Genomic DNA, 17,947 nt, shown 5'->3' on the forward strand with positions numbered 1-17,947 from the left:
AGTAGGTTTACTTATGAATAACTCTTTAATAAAACACCACAATATTTGACGTAGACAAGACTTGAGGCATCAATGCCAAGATGAAAAGGTTTATTGGAGATATCACCATGATGATCTAAATCTCTTTAGTGAAGGTTTACAAATATTTAACTCTATTAGACTTTCATATTGACAAGAAGGCTAAATCAACAACTTTTCAAGTACAAGGCAACTAGGCAACTCTTCAAGCATGGGTCAAGTTTGGAGGAAATTTCAAGAAGCCTTAGGCTTGAGATTGGATTTTAATATGGCTTTCCATCCACAAACAGATGGCCAGTCTGAGCACACCATCCAAACCCTTGAAGATATGTTGAGGGCAATTGTGCTCAATTTTAGAGTCTCATGGAACCATTACTTGCTTTTGGTCGAGTTCTCTTATAACAATAGCTATCAAGCCACAATTAGTATGGTTCCATATTAGGCTTTGTATGCACAAAGATGTAGATCGCCTATTAGTTGGTTTGAAGTTGGGGAATGAAAACTCTTAGGTCTGAAGATGGTCCAAGAAGCTGAACGAGGTGTTCAGGTAATTCGAGAAAAGATGCCAATGGCTCAAAGTCATCATAAGTCTTGCACCAATAATAGGTGCAAACCCTTGGAATTTGAAGTTGGCGATTATGTGTTCTTGAAAATCTCACCAACCAAGAGAGTGAAAAGATTTGGAAAGAAAGGGAAATTGAGCCCTAGATACATCGACTCCTTTGAGGTGTTAAAGCGTATTAGCATAGTTGCTTATCACTTGGCGTTACCACCCAACTTATCCAATGTTCATCTAGTATTTCATGTGCCCATGCTTAGGAAGTATGTTCCTAATCCTTCGCATGTGATATGGTATGATGAAGTCCAGTTACAAAACGGACTTGGTTATAAGGAGCAACCCATAGCCATATTGGGTCGACAAGTCAACGGCTTCACTCCAAGGATACTGCTTCGGTGAAAGTATTGTGGCATTGGCATTCAGTTGAAAAGGCCACATGGGAACTTGAGGAGGAAATGAGAGAGAAATAACCCCATCGTTTTGAGGTTTGATATGTGTCTTAAATTATGAAATGTAATTAAATTCAGGGATGAATTTTCTATGAGGAGGGGAAAATGTAACACTTTTAATTTTTTGACGTAAATTAAGTTAATTGAGAATGATCTATTAAATATATATTGTTCCTCAAGGACATCAATTATATGTTATTTATGTCAAGTGTGGAAAGTGTATCATTTACATTTGGGTGAATTTTTTTGAGGAAATATGAGAACTGATGAATAAACTCTATGGTTTGAGATTTTGAATTGTATTTGACGTGATAATTAAGGGTATGTATGTGTGGATTGCATTTTATGAATAAGTTGAGGTTGTGGAAGAGATTTATAATGAGTTTAGACTATAAAAGGAACAACATTTACGAATTTAGACCAAAAAAGTCGATCTTAGTGCAAAAAGGGTCAATCTTGTGAAGTAAAAAATAGGGGAAGTCAAGCATTCTGACCTGATATCAACTATAAGCCCTCTATAGTCAATACTAGAAAGGAAAAATGGAAGAAATGTGGACATTTTGGTCCAGGATCGACTATAGACTCTCCACAGTCGATCCTATGAAGCAAAATCAACTAAAAACAAACATTCTGGTCCAAAATCGACTATAGACCCTCTATAGTCGATCCTATGAAAAGGAAAAAAAGGGTGAAAACAAACCTTCTAGTCTAGGATTGATTACAAACTCTCCATTGTCGATCCTAAGATGCCTAGTCAACTTAAACTGGGCTTAAAAGCCTCAAAATAAAAAATTTCCTCATTTTCTCTTTAACTCTACATTTCTCCACCCATTTTCTCTCAACTCTCACACCCTTCAAACCCATTAAACTCCAATCATAAATCATGGATTCTAAAAGTTAAAGGAAGGAGACTTCACTATTAAAAGCTTGATTGTGTGATTTTACTTTCTTTCTCTAAAACTCAAAACCCTAACCTCTTAAAATAATTTTTAAAGCTATTTGGGGTATATTGGAGTGGATTAGAGCTGGGGAAATGCTTCCAAAGGTAAGATTAAGTGTTTTACTGATTGAATTTCAATTTAATTGGCTAATGACTTAGATCTAATTTGATCCAACTTTGAAGAAATTGGCCCTCTTGAGCTGACCATGGATTTAGGGTTAATGATTGTACAATCCAATTCTTAAGGTATGGATCTAGCTTATTATTGAAGGATTTAAGCTTATATGTAGGATTGTTAAGGATTTGGTTATTTTGAGAAAAGCTAGCATTGTTCGAAAGCTAGGATTTAATTAGTTTTGTAATATTTTGATGTGCTTACAAGAAGATTGAGCCATTTGGGCACATTTGTGAGGTGAAATACAACTAGAGGCTAAGGATTGAAGCTTAGTTGTGTAGCACCTCTAATTTGTCACTATGAGTGAGATTATTAAATGCATGTAATGCATAACGCATGAAAAATGTGTTGCACTGGTACTATATTGTAAATGTAGGCGTAGTTGAACATGCCTAGGCTAAAGAACTATGTACTAATATATGTGAATATGATTGCCTAGATGAGTGTGCCTAGGCTAGTATATTGCTAATGTACATGTTAGTATATGCGTTTGCTTGTCAATGCCATTGGGAAGCATGAGTTGTTAAACATTTAGGAGATGTATGATTTTAATGGCCACTAGATAAGTTGGGATTAAATCAGTGTGATGGTGATACTACGATGTACGGTTAAATTGTCGTTTGTTGACGGAATATTAATGCATGATCTATTGTGATATTATTCATGTATATGCAGCTATTAGACCATTATTAAATTAAAATGAGATTATTGATGTATATGTAGCCAGTAAGCCATGATTATTGATGCACTTAGGACTTTAAGAGCTTATTGATAAATTAAACTCGATAAATGTGATTATTGCTATGTCGTGGACATATGGAAAGATAGAGATATGATGGTCTCATTGTGTAATTATGTTTCGTCTGAGGAATGAATTTTGAACATCGATTTGACTTGAGGTTGAGTGGATCTCATTACCTTGTGACTGTGTGTGTGCATGCAGGGATGGTGGAAAATGAGGGTTGTGGTTTAGTCCTGCCTATGATTCCCACTTGTAGTGTTGTGATGCCACCTATCAAGAGATTACTCCAAGGGATGTCGTCGATGGGAGATTACTCCGAGCAATGTCAACCGTCAGGAGATTACTTAAGTCGATGATATGATTTTCTCTAACTACTTCAACATTGGGCATGATTTGATTCTCTGTCCGTTGCTTCGGCACACATGCGACTTGTGCTCCGTCAACTACTTCAGTGCTGGGAGTGATTTGTTTCTCTGTTGACTAGCCACCATGTGTGATTTGACTATGTCCAAGGGAAGACCACTCATTGATTTAATGTGTATACAATGTGAGATAGCCTGGGAGAGGCTTAGATAAACATGATATGGTTTAATGTTATACTTCAACAACTAGAATGTGCCATGGAAAATGATGTGGCAGACTTTGGTTGGCTATGAAGGTAAGTCTAATGATGTGTGTGAGGATCTTTAGGGATGATGATGAGTCCTATATCTTTGGAGATGTTCGGTAGATCATGTAGATGCACTAAGAGTGCCATGTCCATTATGTGTTTAATATATGTATATAAATCTAATTATGTGCACCACTCACTGAGTATTATAGTATTCACCCATTTTTGTACCATGTGTAGATAAGTGAGATAAACGTGGCTTAGATTTGTCATTTGGACGCACGAGTTTTGGCATCCGATAGGTTTCCACCTAATGGTTCACTCTGCTAGGTCCTGTCCACACTAGTTATTGCACCTAAAATATTAAAGTTTAGAAAATAATGTATTTCAAATATTGTAAGCACTGAGTGCCATGTGATATTGTGTACAAAGGGTCGTATGATATGAACCCGATAATTGGCCTATGTATGGCCTTATAGATATTTGTATGAACTATGTGCCAAGGATAACGTATTCTGTTGAATTAAATGTCATTTATGAATATTTGGTTATGTAGTCCCTTGGCTTTATGTTATATGATTATGGATTCTGAGGCTTCCACAAGTCTCGTGGGCTTTGCCTGCTAGCCTCGTGCGCTACTCACATACCCTTGGGTTTGGATCGTGACACATTCGTCTAAGGTAATTGTAGTACCTCGTACTTTGAGGTGGTGGCTAATAATGCTTACCGTCTACTAATTGAGGTTGATTACCGAGTAAAAGGGGTAATTTAAAAGTGAACCTGTGAAACCTCGACCTCTATAGACACGTAACTAGAAGTAGACGCAGTAAAACGGACTAAGGGTAATTTCATCATTTTCTTTAGTGAGCCCTTAGAAGTATGCTTTCAAACACTATTAAAGCTTAAGTAGGCCTAGGGCACAAATGAATGATGAAAATAAGGATAAGATGACGAAGGAAATAGAAATAATGATGATTTCCAAGGTATGGGCAAAATGGTCATCTTACATCTCGGGTCTAAATTTTTAAGTTTTTACGAACTTGAGTACTCCTAGACCATTATGGACTTTATCTCAGTGTCCAAAGAGTAAAAAGTTGAACCGAAGGAAAGAAGAAGACAAAGTCACCTTATGAAGGGCATTTTGGTAAATTACATGAAAAATTGGATAAACTTTAGATATAAATATCTAAAGCTGCAGCAATTTCTAGCAACTTTCAGCCATTTCGTCTTCCCTTCCCATCTCACGTTTCTTCATCTCCATGGGAGCCTCCCATAAAGCTTCCATAGCTCTTTTAAATTAACTTCAATTTACATGCTTTGGTGCACTTTTTCGTAGAACCTTTAATGCTCTTTCACTCTCCCACCTTAAAACCCTGAAAAGTCTTTCTTCGACACTTTCTCTCGCTAGTTGAAAGTTTTAGAGAGAGAAAGAGAGACTTGCCATAGTAGCTTGAAAACTCTTGAAAAGGAGTTTAACTAGAAGTCCACAAGGTGAGAGAAGAGTTAGGGTTGATTTTAGGTGGTTAGAGATGGGTAATAATTAGAATTGTGGGCTGTTATATTTTTTATGGTTATATTGTGTATGATAGGTTCCAACGAGGCCTCAAATGTTCGTTTGAAGCAATAATTGAAGTTAGAGTCGATTAAAGATTCAATAAATACCGGTGAGTGAACTTGCATCAAAGTGTTTTTGGGAAATACATATGTGTTGGGACGAAGCATTTAAATGATTTTACTTGGTTTTTCATTAAATTATGCATGGGAACAAGCCCTTGATAAAATGTTTTGATGTTGTGAAAGTGTGAAATGTGTAAAAAGATGAATCCATGTTCTTCTATATTATGTTGGTATGTATATATATGAATATATGTTGTGCATTGATGAATAATGTTGTGTGATAATGATGACCCAGCTATGTGCGCTGTGGTAGTGCACATAAGCTAATGATGACCCAACTATGTGCGAGTAAGGAGTGCGCATAAGCCGATGATGACCTAGCTATGTGTGGTGTGAGAATGCACATGAGCTGATGATGATGACTTCGACTATGTGCGAGTAAGGAGTGCACATGACTATGAATGAAGTGGGGTGGTGTACATGTTTATATATGTTTATATATGTATATGTGATAGAAAGTTATGATTATAATATGTGATTGAAATGAATAATGAGAAACTTAATTATTGTCAATGTGTTCACTTTGATGTGCAATACGATAAGAATGGATTTTGTGGCATGTGAAAATCCCTTAATTGTCATCTGCCCTAAATCTCGCTGCAGCGAGAATGCATTCTCACTACAGCAAGAAACTCTCGGGTGGTGGGGGCACAAACCAACCCTCTTTCTCGCTGTAACCAAAAAGAATTCTTGCTGCAAAGAGGAATTTCACTGCAGCGAGAAACTCTAGGGTAGTTCCAAATTCCTAGTGCAGTGTTTCCACTTTGACAACAATTTTGACCACCTTTCAGTCAGAACTAGGCAAAGTGGTAAACATAAAAGTTGTATCCCAGCCTCTTATCTTTTTAATGGTCTAAAAATAAGGTCAATTGGACTTATGTAGTGGGAGATAAACTGGAAAAACCGAAATATATGCAAACTAAGGTTGTTTCTCGCTGTAGTGAGAAACTTGCTGTTCTGCTTGCTACCTTGCTTGATTTTGACATATTTTTCACCCATTTAACTTCATGGATTGATCATGGGTTTTTGCAACACTATGAGGTTATTAATCAAAGTTTGAAATGAGGGGTTTTTAGTAAGAAATTAAATCAATTGCATTGTTTTTGAAACAAGTGCATCATGATTTCCAAGTTCTCCTCATCGATTGCTTGTTCCCTTCTTATGTTCACTCACTAAGTTTTATATTCACATTTTCAAACTTCATGTTTTCAGATTTGGAGGTAGTTGGGACCTAGGTTGAGTTGTTCATGTATGCTCACCTTCTTAGTAGGTACTATAGCATCTCAGTAGCTACACCTTAACCCACAATCACTCCGTTGACGGTCAAGGGTCTGTTATCTGTGAACACGTATATGTAATGTAATCCGCTAGTATCCATGTTATAAGTCAAATTATGTATCTTTGATTACTGATGCCACTATGAGTTGGCAAACGGGTGACATTATTTTGACATAATAGAATTGTGAGTTTTGGGTCATTATAAAATATTACTGAAATATTTTTAGTTCAGAATTTCAATATGTGGTTTTAGAAATGATGGTTGGGAAAGATGACCGGGTTTGCATAAAAAGGCTTGCTTGGGCTTAGTGGGCCATGCCCATTGGCCCCATGCACCGATCATGGCTCGAGATTTGGGCTTTGACAAAAGTGGTATCAGAGTAAAGGGTTGTAACACAATCCCTGGGAACTCTCGCATGTAAACAGTGGGCAAAGCATGACTCTCCACCTAGGGGCTATAGAGGAAAGGGCTACCTCTATCAGAGAGTGTGGAGCCGCCTTATTAATGCGCTGATAGATACCCTTTTGTCATGACCCAAATTTCGAGCCATGATCCACGCATGGACCCAATGAGCATAGCCACTAAGTTCAAGCAAGCCTATTTATATAACCTATTCATTAATCTATTGAGTATTCCTAAAGTCACATTTTATGATCTCAACTGTAAGTACTTGAATGATATTCTACCATGATCAAATATTCACATGTATATATATATATTACCCAAAAATGGTGCTAACCATTGCCAACTCATAATGGCATTACCATTCAAAGTATATATATACATATATATTGTCTAAGATAAGTATCTTAAAATTTTACATTTCGTTTATCTATATATATAGCATAAAGACACTCGACTTCCAGCGGAGCAACTTTGGCGAAGGTACAACTATTGAATGCCAAGATACCTACCAAAGAGACGAGTCCACATGGACACCTTGACCTAGGTTCCAACTGCCTCCTGATCTGAAAACATAAAGTTGAAAACTGTGAGTATGAACTCAGTGAGTGAGCATAGGAAGGGAACAAGCAATTGATAAGGAAAATTTAAAAATCATGATGCACTTGTTTTGAAAACAATGCAGCTTGGTTTAATTTCTTCCCTAAACCCCATGTTTCAAACATTGGTAAATAAACTCTTAGTGTTGCAAAGACCCATGCTCAATCATGAAGATAAAAGAGTGAAGAAAAATTATATAAAAAACCAAGCAAGGTAGCAACGTGACAGCACGTTTCTCGCTACAGTAAAAGGCATTCTTGGTTTGTATATGTTTCAATTTTTCAAGTATATCTCCCACTACAAAAGTCCAATTGACAAGTTTGTTCATTCATTAGAAAGCTAAGAGGCAGGGCTATGACTTTAGTGTTTACTACTTTGCCTAGTTCTAAACAAAAAATGGTCATAATTACTATCAAAGTGATAGTACTGCACCACCACCAGAGAGTTTCTGGCTGCAGCGAGAATCCATTTTTGCTATAGCCAAATTCCTTGCTGCAATAAACATCAATTTGAAAATACTTAAATACTTTCACTGTTCAACATGCAAGATTCCACATACATTACAATCATTTACTATATTCATAAACTTTCTACTACGCATGTATATATATATAAACACGAATACCACCACCTTCCTCAGCCAACATGCACTCCCCACACGCACATCATTACCAGCATGTGCACTGCCCACTCCGCACATGCACAGTTGTAAGTGTCACAACATTGTCATTCGACTGGCATATGCACTACCCACTCCGCATATGCACGGCTGTAGTTGTCACAACATCGTCATTCAACTGGCATATGCACTGCCCACTCCGCACATGCACAATTACATCAATTACACAAAATTACTTAGCAATACATATCATATATTTTTATATACACATCAACATCATATAAAGGTATAGAGATTCATCACAATCATGTTCCACACCACCAAAAACATTTCACTAAAGGCTTGTTCCCATGTATTTTATAGAAAAACAATTAAAATGTCTCAATCAACCACATGTGCCTTAATCCCAAAACATTTTGTGCAAGTTCACTCACCAGTAATTGTTGAATCTTTACTCGACTCCAACCTCCACTAATGGTCCAAATGGAACTGTGGGGCCCCGTTGGGACCTATCATCACAATAACATCACAACCAACTCGATTTGCATAATTATTTTTCTAAAACCTATCCACTAAATCATGTTCTGCTAGTTGTTTTTAACTAGCTTCCATCAACCATCAAGTGACTATATATTTTCACTATTCTAGTCACACTACAATGAATAAACCACCTCAACTACAAAACACTCACCGATCTAGCCACTAGCCGTTCTCAACAACTAAAAAAAAAAATCAACTCAATTTCACTACTCACCTTAGTAGCTTTGTAATTGAATTTCTTTCCTAAAAGTTTTCAAACTATCAGGAAAATCTAACTTTCTCTCTAGAACATCCAGCTAGTGAGAGAGTGTAATAAGCAAATGTTTTTGAGGGTTTTTATGGTGAGAAAGTATAAGAGCACAAAGAACTTTGGGAAAGGGTACACAAAAACATGAAAAATCGAGGTTAACTTAAGGAAATATATGGAAATTCAAGGCAAGCTTCCATGGGAGGGGTGAGAGAACGTGGGACAGGAAGGAGAAGAAGAAGAAGTGCTGGAAATTTGAAGAACATCCTAGAAACTTAGATTTTTATGGCTTAAGTTTATCCATTTCTAGCAAAATTACCAAAATGCCCTTAACTATGTAATTTTGTTTTTTTTCATTACTTTAATACAATCTTTTTACTTCTTTAACACTGAGACAAGGTCAATAAAGGTTTAGAAATACTCGGGTTCATGAAAACTTAAAATTTCAACTCGAGATGTAAAATGACCGTTTTACCCATACCGTGAAAATTATCGGTATTTCTATCTTCTTCATTATCTTATCCTCATCCATTCATTCCTTAGGCCTACGTGGACCTTAATAACATTAGAAAACAAGTTTTAGGGGCTGACCAGGAGATATGACAAAATTACCCCTAGTTCGTGTTATCGCGTTTACTGCTAGTTACTAGTCAATAGGAGTCAAGGTCTCACATTCTCCCCCACTAAAAGAAATTTGGTCCTTAAATTTAGATCTAGTATAAGATAGTCTACCTCTAAGTATTAAAGAGTTGCGATACTTTGTCCGCATCTCCTCTTCAGTTTCTCACGTTACCTCCTCACTAGTGTGGTTTCGCCATAACACCTTCACTGAGGTCACATCCTTTGAACAGAGCTTTTTGACTTGTCGATCTAGGATAGCTATCGGTTGCTCCTCATAGGTCAAATCATCTTTCAGTTGGATATTTTCATACCGTATTACATGCGATGGATCCGGATTATACTTCCTAAGCATCGACACATGAAATACGGGTTAAATATTTGAAAGGTCTGACTGTAATGCCAAATGATATGCTACTGCTCCAACCTTTTCTAAGATCTCGAAGGGTCCTATATAACGAGGACTTAATTTTTCTTTCTTGCCAAATCTCATTACCCCTTTTGTTGGTGAGACCTTAAAAAATACATGATCTCCCACTTGAAACTCCAAGTCCCTCTGTCTATTATCAGCATAGGACTTTTGTCTACTTTATGCTATTAACATCCTCTGATGGATCATGCATATTTTCTTGGTGGCATCCTACACCAACTCAGGCCCCAAGAGTTTCCTCTCTCCTACCTTTAGCCATCCAATGGGTGACTTGCACCTCCGTCCATATAATGCTTCAAATGGTGCCATTTGGATGCTAGCTTGGAAACTGTTATTGTAGGCAAACTCCACTAAGGGTAGATATCGATCCCACTTGACCCCAAGGTCTAGTACACAGGCCCTCAACATATCTTCTAATGTATGTATCGTCTGTTCAGACTGGCCATCAATTTGCTAGTGAAAAGCCATGCTAAAATCCAACTTAGTGCCCAATGCTTCCTGCAACTTTCCCCAGAACCTAGTAGTGAATTGAGCTCCTCTGTCAAATACTATAGAAATCGGGATACCATGCAGCCGTACTATCTCATCAACATAAACTCGAGCGTACTAGGCAACACCGTAAGTAGTCTTAACCTAAAGATAATGAGCTGATTTCGTTCACCGGTGTACTATAATCCAAATTGAGTCGTAACCCCCACTAGTTCGAGGGAAACCCGTTACAAAGTCCATGGCAATATGCTCCCACTTCCACTCGGGCACTGGTAACGGTTGTAGTAGCCTTACAGGCCTTTGATGCTCAGCCTTAACCTGCTGACAAACCAGGCACTTGGAGACGAACTCAGCTACATCTTTCTTAAGTCCTTCCCACTAATATACCTCTTTCAAATCTTGATACATCTTTGTAGCCCCTAGATGCACCACATAGGCTGCCATGTGTGCCTCCTCCAATATTTCTCTCCTTAATCCATCACTAGCGGACACATAAAGTCTAGTTCCATACCTCAATACTCCATCTGTGCCTTTACTAAACATCTTTCCTTTCCTTCTTTGAGGATCCTCTAAGGCCTTAGTTATGAACTCATCTTTACTTTATGCTTCTTTAATCCTGTCCATTAAGATAGGCCTCACTCTAAAATGGGCTAACAATGCATTTGCCTTTGAAACTTCCAAATGCACACCCATGTCTCCCAAGCGATGCATCTCCTTAATCAAGAATCTCCTATCTGCGAAGATATGTGCCAAGCTTCCCATCGATTTTCGACTCAAGGCATCTGCCACTACATTTGCCTTACCGGGATGGTAGAGAATAGTACAATCATAATCCTTTAGCAACTCCATCCACCTACGTTGCCGCAAATTAAGATCCCTCTGCTGAAATATATACTTCAAGCTTTTGTGGTCCGTATGTATCTCACAAGTCTCACCATACAAATAATCCCTCCAAATCTTTAAGGCAAACACGATTGTTGCCATCTTCAAAATGTGTGCGGGGTAAATTCTGCTCATGCCTTTTAAGTTGCCTTGATGCATACGCAATCACCTTCCCATGCTGCATTACTACACACCTTAAGCCAACCCGCGATGCATCACAAGACACCGTATAACCCCTTATGCCTTGTGGTAGGCTTAATACTGAGTTGTGGTGAGACATGCCTTAAGCTTCTCAAAGCTATTCTTACAAGCATCTGACCACTCAAATTTTGTATATTTGCGTGTCAGCTTAGTTAGAGGGGTGACTATTTTGGAGAAGTCCTTTACAAAATGATGATAATAGCCAACCAAAGCCAAAAAGCTTCTAATCTCCATAACTGATGTTGGCCTTGGCCACTTTTCCACTACCTCGACTTTCTTTTGGATCTACTTGGACCCCATCTTTGGATACCACATGTCCCAAGAATGCAACGCTTTCAAGCCAGAACTCACACTTGGAGAACTTGGCATACAATCGATGTTCTCTCAAAGTTTAGAGCACTATCCTAAGATGCTATTCGTGCTCCTCCCGGCTCTTCGAGTAGATCAAGATGTCATCAATAAATACCACCATGAACTTGTCCAAATAGGGCTTGAACACTCGGTTCATCAAATCCATAAAGGTCGTAAGGGCATTAGTAAGCCCAAATGACATCACCAAGAACTCATAGTGCCCATATCTTGTTCGAAAAGTAGTCTTAGGTATGTCCTCATTTCTGACCCTCAATTGGTGGCACCCCAATCGTAGATCTATCTTAGAGAAACATTGTGCCCCTTGTAGCTAATCAAATAGATCATCTATTCTTAGGAGGGGCTACTTATTCTTTACCGTTACCTTATTAAGTTGTCGATAGTCAATACATAATCTAAGTGACCCATCTTTCTTCTTTATAAATAGCACTAGTGCTCCCTATGGTGAGACGCTGGAGCGAATGAAGCCTTTATCTAACAAATCCTCCAACTGATCCTTAAGTTCCTTAAGCTCCGTCGGTGCCATTCTATATAGGGGTATGAATATAGGTCTAGTGTCGGGAATCAAATCTATACAAAATTCAATCTCTCTTTTAAGAGGCAAACCTAGTAGTTCCTCAAGAAATACATCCATGAACTCATTCACCACCGACACTTGGTTTATATCTCCCACCTTTGCTTGAGTATCCCTTACCACAACCAAGTAACCTGAACAACCCTGTCTTAATAACCTTTTGGTAGACATGACCGATTTCAATTTGGTTGAAGCATTACTCCTATCCCCTTGAATACTAAATGATGGTTCACCAGGAAAATCAAATCTTACCAGTTTATGATAACAATCCACACTGGCATGGCAGGGTGATAACCAATCCATTCTTCAGATCAAGTCAAAGTCTAAGGTGTCTAACACCACTAGATTCACCAAAGTGTCTTTGTCCTTGACTCAAACTACATAGGACGCATATTCCCATTCTGCCATAAATACCTCTTTTAAAGGAGTAGACACAATTAATTGTTCCTTTCTCCTAACACGATCCTTACCCAGAATAAGTGCAAAACATGGAGAAATAAAGGAGTGGGTAGCACCAGGATCAAACAATACTCGAGCATTCATATTACAAACAAAAAAAGTACCCAAGACCACTGCATTGGATGTTTGGGCCTCTTGAGGTGTTAAAGCATATACCCTGTCTTGGCCTCTACCGGCGAAACTCTAACGTCCAGATCTAGAAGGCATGCCCTAAGAGGAAGTAGTAGCACCTCTACCTTTTGATTTGCTAGCCTCTCGATCAGATGAGGTAGTTACTGAATGAGCAGACCAAGTTAGTTGGGTGGAGCCGCGAGCAAAACCTTGCGATTGATGAGCCATGGGGCAATTCCACCTAATATGTCTAGGTTGACCACACCCATAACAAACACTCGGAGTACGAAAGCATCGCCAGCTATGTCGCCCCTCACAATTAGTGCAACGTTTGATAACTTGATTGTTCTGTCTTGAATCTTGTTACGTTCCAGCACTGAAGGTCATTTGTCCTGCCCCAATAATAGCACCAGGTGAGTCACTCCCTTTTTGGGGCAATTGTGAGTCCTGTTGTGGACCTTGACTGCTAGAAGATGAAACACCGCTGCTGAAATCTCTATGGCCTTGATAACCCTTTTGGCCCTTTTTAGTCTTTCCCTCGCAACTCTACTCTCACTAGTCCTCATCTCAATACGTTGAGCACAATCCACTGCTACGGAGTAGGTTTTGAAATCTCGAGATGCCACAGCCCTAAACAATGGCTCCACTAGCCCATGTACAAACCTCTGAATCTTCATCTCCTCAGTGGAAACTAAATAAGGTGCATACTGAGCTAGCTACATGAATTTGATGTTGTATTCTGACACCGTCATACTTGGGGTCTATACCAAAGTCTTAAACTCCCTAGCTCTGCCATTACGTACATTTAGTGGTAAAAATCTATGCAAGAAAACAGTACTGAACTCACTCCAAGTCAACGGTGCTGCGTCCGTTGGTCTACCTCTACATAAAGAGCTATACCACTATTGCGCCCCGTCCTCTAATTGAAAGGCAGCTAGCTCGACTGATCGGACCTTGGAACATCCTAAGGCTTTACAAATTTTCTTCATCTTATCTAAGAAAATTTAGGGTTTCTCCGAGGCATCAGATTTTGAAAATGATGGAGGTTTAAGCTTAAGAAAATCGGAAAGAGAAATCTCTAAATGACCCCTCTAAACCTCATGATGTTGGCGATCAGCTTGTCTTTAAGAGCTAAGGGATTCTTGTACTGTAGGTCTCCCATCCACTATGCTCTGTATATCATCCATACGGGTCACCATCATCTCTACGATCTGGTTGACTCCCTGTAGGCCTACCGCTAAATATTCAATGGTAATACCCCTAGTTGGTTATCTATCTGCATCACTTGAAGATTGTGCTTCTTCTAGCCGACTCACAAGAGTATCCACCCTCACTGGCCTAGTGGCCCTACAACGTCTACCTCAGCCCCTAAAGGTAGATGCTCGTGGCCTATCTGTCATTTCATTAGGGGCATCTTGCTCCCCTATCCGGCTTGAGGCAGCTCATGTCTTAGGTGACATTCTTACCTAGACAAGAGCAACACCTATTATTAAACACATTTTCTATCAAGCCGTACTCTATTATATACTTGTCATGTTATTCATGTACTTGATAACATATCTACATACTGGGATGCCTCGGAGAATCGTTAAAAGTTGGTATCGTACCTAGTGGTATAATTAAGTTGATTAAAACCTCGAACTAGTTTGAATAGAGATTTTAGGATATATTTGAGAGTTATTGAATCTTAGAATGTTTTAATATGGTGATTCAGAGTTCGAGGATTAATTTGGAGTCAAATTAGGAATTTTCATAACGTAAGGGCAAAATGGTCATTTTTCCATTCGATGGTAAAATGGGAATGTTGGATGAAATTTTTGACCAAGTTTGACTAATTGGAGAATGATTTGATTTGAGAAATGAAAAATTTTAATTTTGACATTTTTCGAACATAAGGGCAAAATAGTCATTTTATGTGTCCACGGGGACGTAATTAGAATTTTTGGAATTTTACACCATCATAACACTTGTCAGGCCCATGAATTTCACCTATTATTATTATCATACTTTGGATAATTAAGAGATTACATGTGGTGGTGAGAAAATGCTTAATTGTTAAGTTTTAAACATTGACCAATCACATGGTGACACATGTCAAGCTTTAATATTTTTATAATTTCCTTTATAAACTCTCCCATTTCACTCTTCATGGCCGGCCGAAGCAAAGAACAAAGAGAAAAGAATAGAAACAAACCCTAGAAAGGAAAATTCAAGAGAAATTTGTAGAATTTCTAAGAACAAAGCAATCAATTGTAAGATTTTTCAATTTTAGCTTAAAATCTACCTTTCCCATGCTTTCTTTTTCATTTTCTATGGATGAAACACAAGTTTCCATGAGGGAATACATGTTGGCCGAAAATAGGGAGAGAGGTTTTGATGGTGGATTTTGCTAGATTTCATGATATCTTAGTGTTTTTAGTTGTTTGATGATGTTTGGCATGAAAAACAAGCAAGAAAATCACATGCACTTCAACAACCCTCTTTGGCCAAATTTTGTAGATGACATGTTGATGATAGATTTGATTCCTAATGATGTAGATGGATTTATTGAACTGTGTTAACACTGATTAGCACGTTAGTTCGAAATCAGAATGAATTTCGGTTATGATGAATTAAGTCACAATCAAGCTCATTGAGGTACTTTGGTGTATTTGGAATATTGGAAGTGTAATGAATATATTTGAAGTTGAATCGGAAGTTTTGGCTAATTCAACAGTGCATAGTTTGAGTTAGGTCAAATACAAATTCAATCTGATCATAATTGAACCCACGTAGAACACCGTCTTTAAGTGATTATTCGAACAATTCTCATTCAATTTCATGAATTCATATAGAGCCTAAAATAGTTTTATAACAGTTTTGGCACAAATATATTGAATTACGTGTTGTGTATTATGTATAGGTGGTAAGCCCTCTGATAAGGGTAAAGATATCGTACTCGAGGACCAAGGATAAGAGTACTCCAAACTCCCGCTATTATGAGTAATCAAATGTTCATCTTAACTATCTAAAGTAGTTTATACTCATTTTTATGATTTTAAAGAATAATGAACTTAAACCGTAGATTTTTATGTTTTATAAGTTAAGTGATGGTTAAATGAATGAGATTTATAATTTTTTTTGCAATTCAATGATGATTTTGGAAATTGAGTAAGTGGAGACTAAATACTTGTGTTATCTATATATATATATGGTTTGAATTGATGGCTTATGACAATATGATGGCATGAATGGCTGGATTTGTGGTTTGTAGATTATATAAACTAATTTGTTTTACCTTGACAAGCTGGGTAATATTATATTAGCCATGACATGCTGTCGAAATTTTATTGATTTGGTGGGTTATTTGATTAACTTACTACAGTGGGCGGGTTTCTGTGGACCAGCTTATTAGAAGGGCACGGTAAACCTCGTTATATTGTACCTTAGTACGAAAGGCGTGAAGGGTATCTCCTAAGGTAGTTTAGAGTTCACTTCACGTCGAACCACCACGTGAGGGTGAAACTCAGCCAACGCCAAGGAACGGCTATATTTTTAAACGTAAAAACATGTTTTATGTGTATATGTTATTTAACAGCCTTAGCGAACTCAGTTGGATGCCCTGCGCAAAGTGTCACCGAGTACGAGTTTTGGCACAAGCCAAGTTTTTAAGAGAATCATAAGCCTTGTTGATTATTTTGATGAAATGTAATTGTTTTATATGAATTGAAATGAGTTTTAAATGTTATGAATCATATTATGATGGGATGATTTAATTGTCTCCATTTACTCGGCTTTAGATGTTGTAGATGAACTTTGCTGACTCACTAGGTTTATAAAAACTCACCTCTTCTTTTTACTCATTTCAGGCTCAGGATAGTCTGTAGACAGCCGATTTTGTAGAGGGTTGCTTTTGAATTTGCATCTTTAGAAATCGAAGGTCTACAGTCTTGTATATTTTTGGTTATTTTGGGGCCCACATGTCATTGTAGAATATTTTTGAATACCTGGTTTAGTGTGCTATTATATATATGAATTTATTTTACTTTTACGCTACAGAAATTGTTTATGCAAGATTCTATAAATATTGTTTTTATAAGAAAATAGAATATTTTATTTAATATTTTTATTTAGTTTGATTAGCCATAATTTCATTTTAATGGATGATTTAGATTACTGAAATTATTTTTAGATAAGAAATGTATATTTTTTTATCGTATGCTATATTTTCACCAGGTTTCAAAATTTTCTAGTAAAAATGACTAAAATACTCCTGTGTGGCAGGAATTACTTTTTGTTTGTTTTAATTTAAAAATAATTTATATTCCCTTAAAACATGATATTTAGTATCTGTTGCTCACAAGGGAGATGTAAAATTGATGCAAGAGCCTTGTGAGGTTTCGGTTGACATTTCGGGTAATGAATGTTTATCGAGACATCGCGGTAGTTGTCACGGGCTCGAAGGGAGTACTGGGTCGTGACATTTTCTATAATCATATATAAAGAAAAAGGTGGTTTCTAAGATAGGAAATCTATGTGGTCCTTTGGTTGTAAAATGTGTCGCAATTCACACTTCACAACTGAAGTTCCCACATCAAGACCTGACACTCCGCTAGATCAACAAAAGAAAGTCTTACGACCTAGACAACCTAGAGCTCTGATACCAATATTGTCACGACCCAAATTTCGGGCCGTGACCGGCGCATGGACCTAATGAGCATAGCCACTAAGTCCAAGAAAGCCTATTTATATAACTTGTTCATCAATCTATTGAGTATTCCTAAAGTCACATTTCATGATCTCAATTGTAAGTACTTGAATGATATTCTACCATGATCAAATATTCGCATGTATATATATATTACCCCAAAATGGTGCTAACCATCGCCAACTCATAATGGCGTTACCATTCAAAGTATATATATACATATATATTGTGAAACCCTATCAAGCTCGATTAAAAGACGGTATTGTACCG

The 17,947-nt window shown here is 37.6% G+C and overlaps 1 protein-coding gene across 1 annotated transcript; it reads left to right on the top strand.

Moving 5' to 3' along the window:
- On the top strand, positions 536 to 976 carry LOC108662432. Its single transcript, XM_018122793.1, has one exon. It carries the CDS (start codon positions 536 to 538, stop codon positions 974 to 976), a length of 441 nt encoding a protein of 146 aa, XP_017978282.1.

This window comes from Theobroma cacao, chromosome 6 (assembly GCF_000208745.1).
Source record: "Theobroma cacao cultivar B97-61/B2 chromosome 6, Criollo_cocoa_genome_V2, whole genome shotgun sequence".
NCBI classification, from domain to species: Eukaryota; Viridiplantae; Streptophyta; class Magnoliopsida; order Malvales; family Malvaceae; genus Theobroma; species Theobroma cacao.

What these genes read in the sequence shown, in the direction of transcription:
- LOC108662432 (XM_018122793.1), top strand. Translation starts at nt 536, where the DNA reads ATGGTCCAAGAAGCTGAACGAGGTGTTCAGGTAATTCGAGAAAAGATG.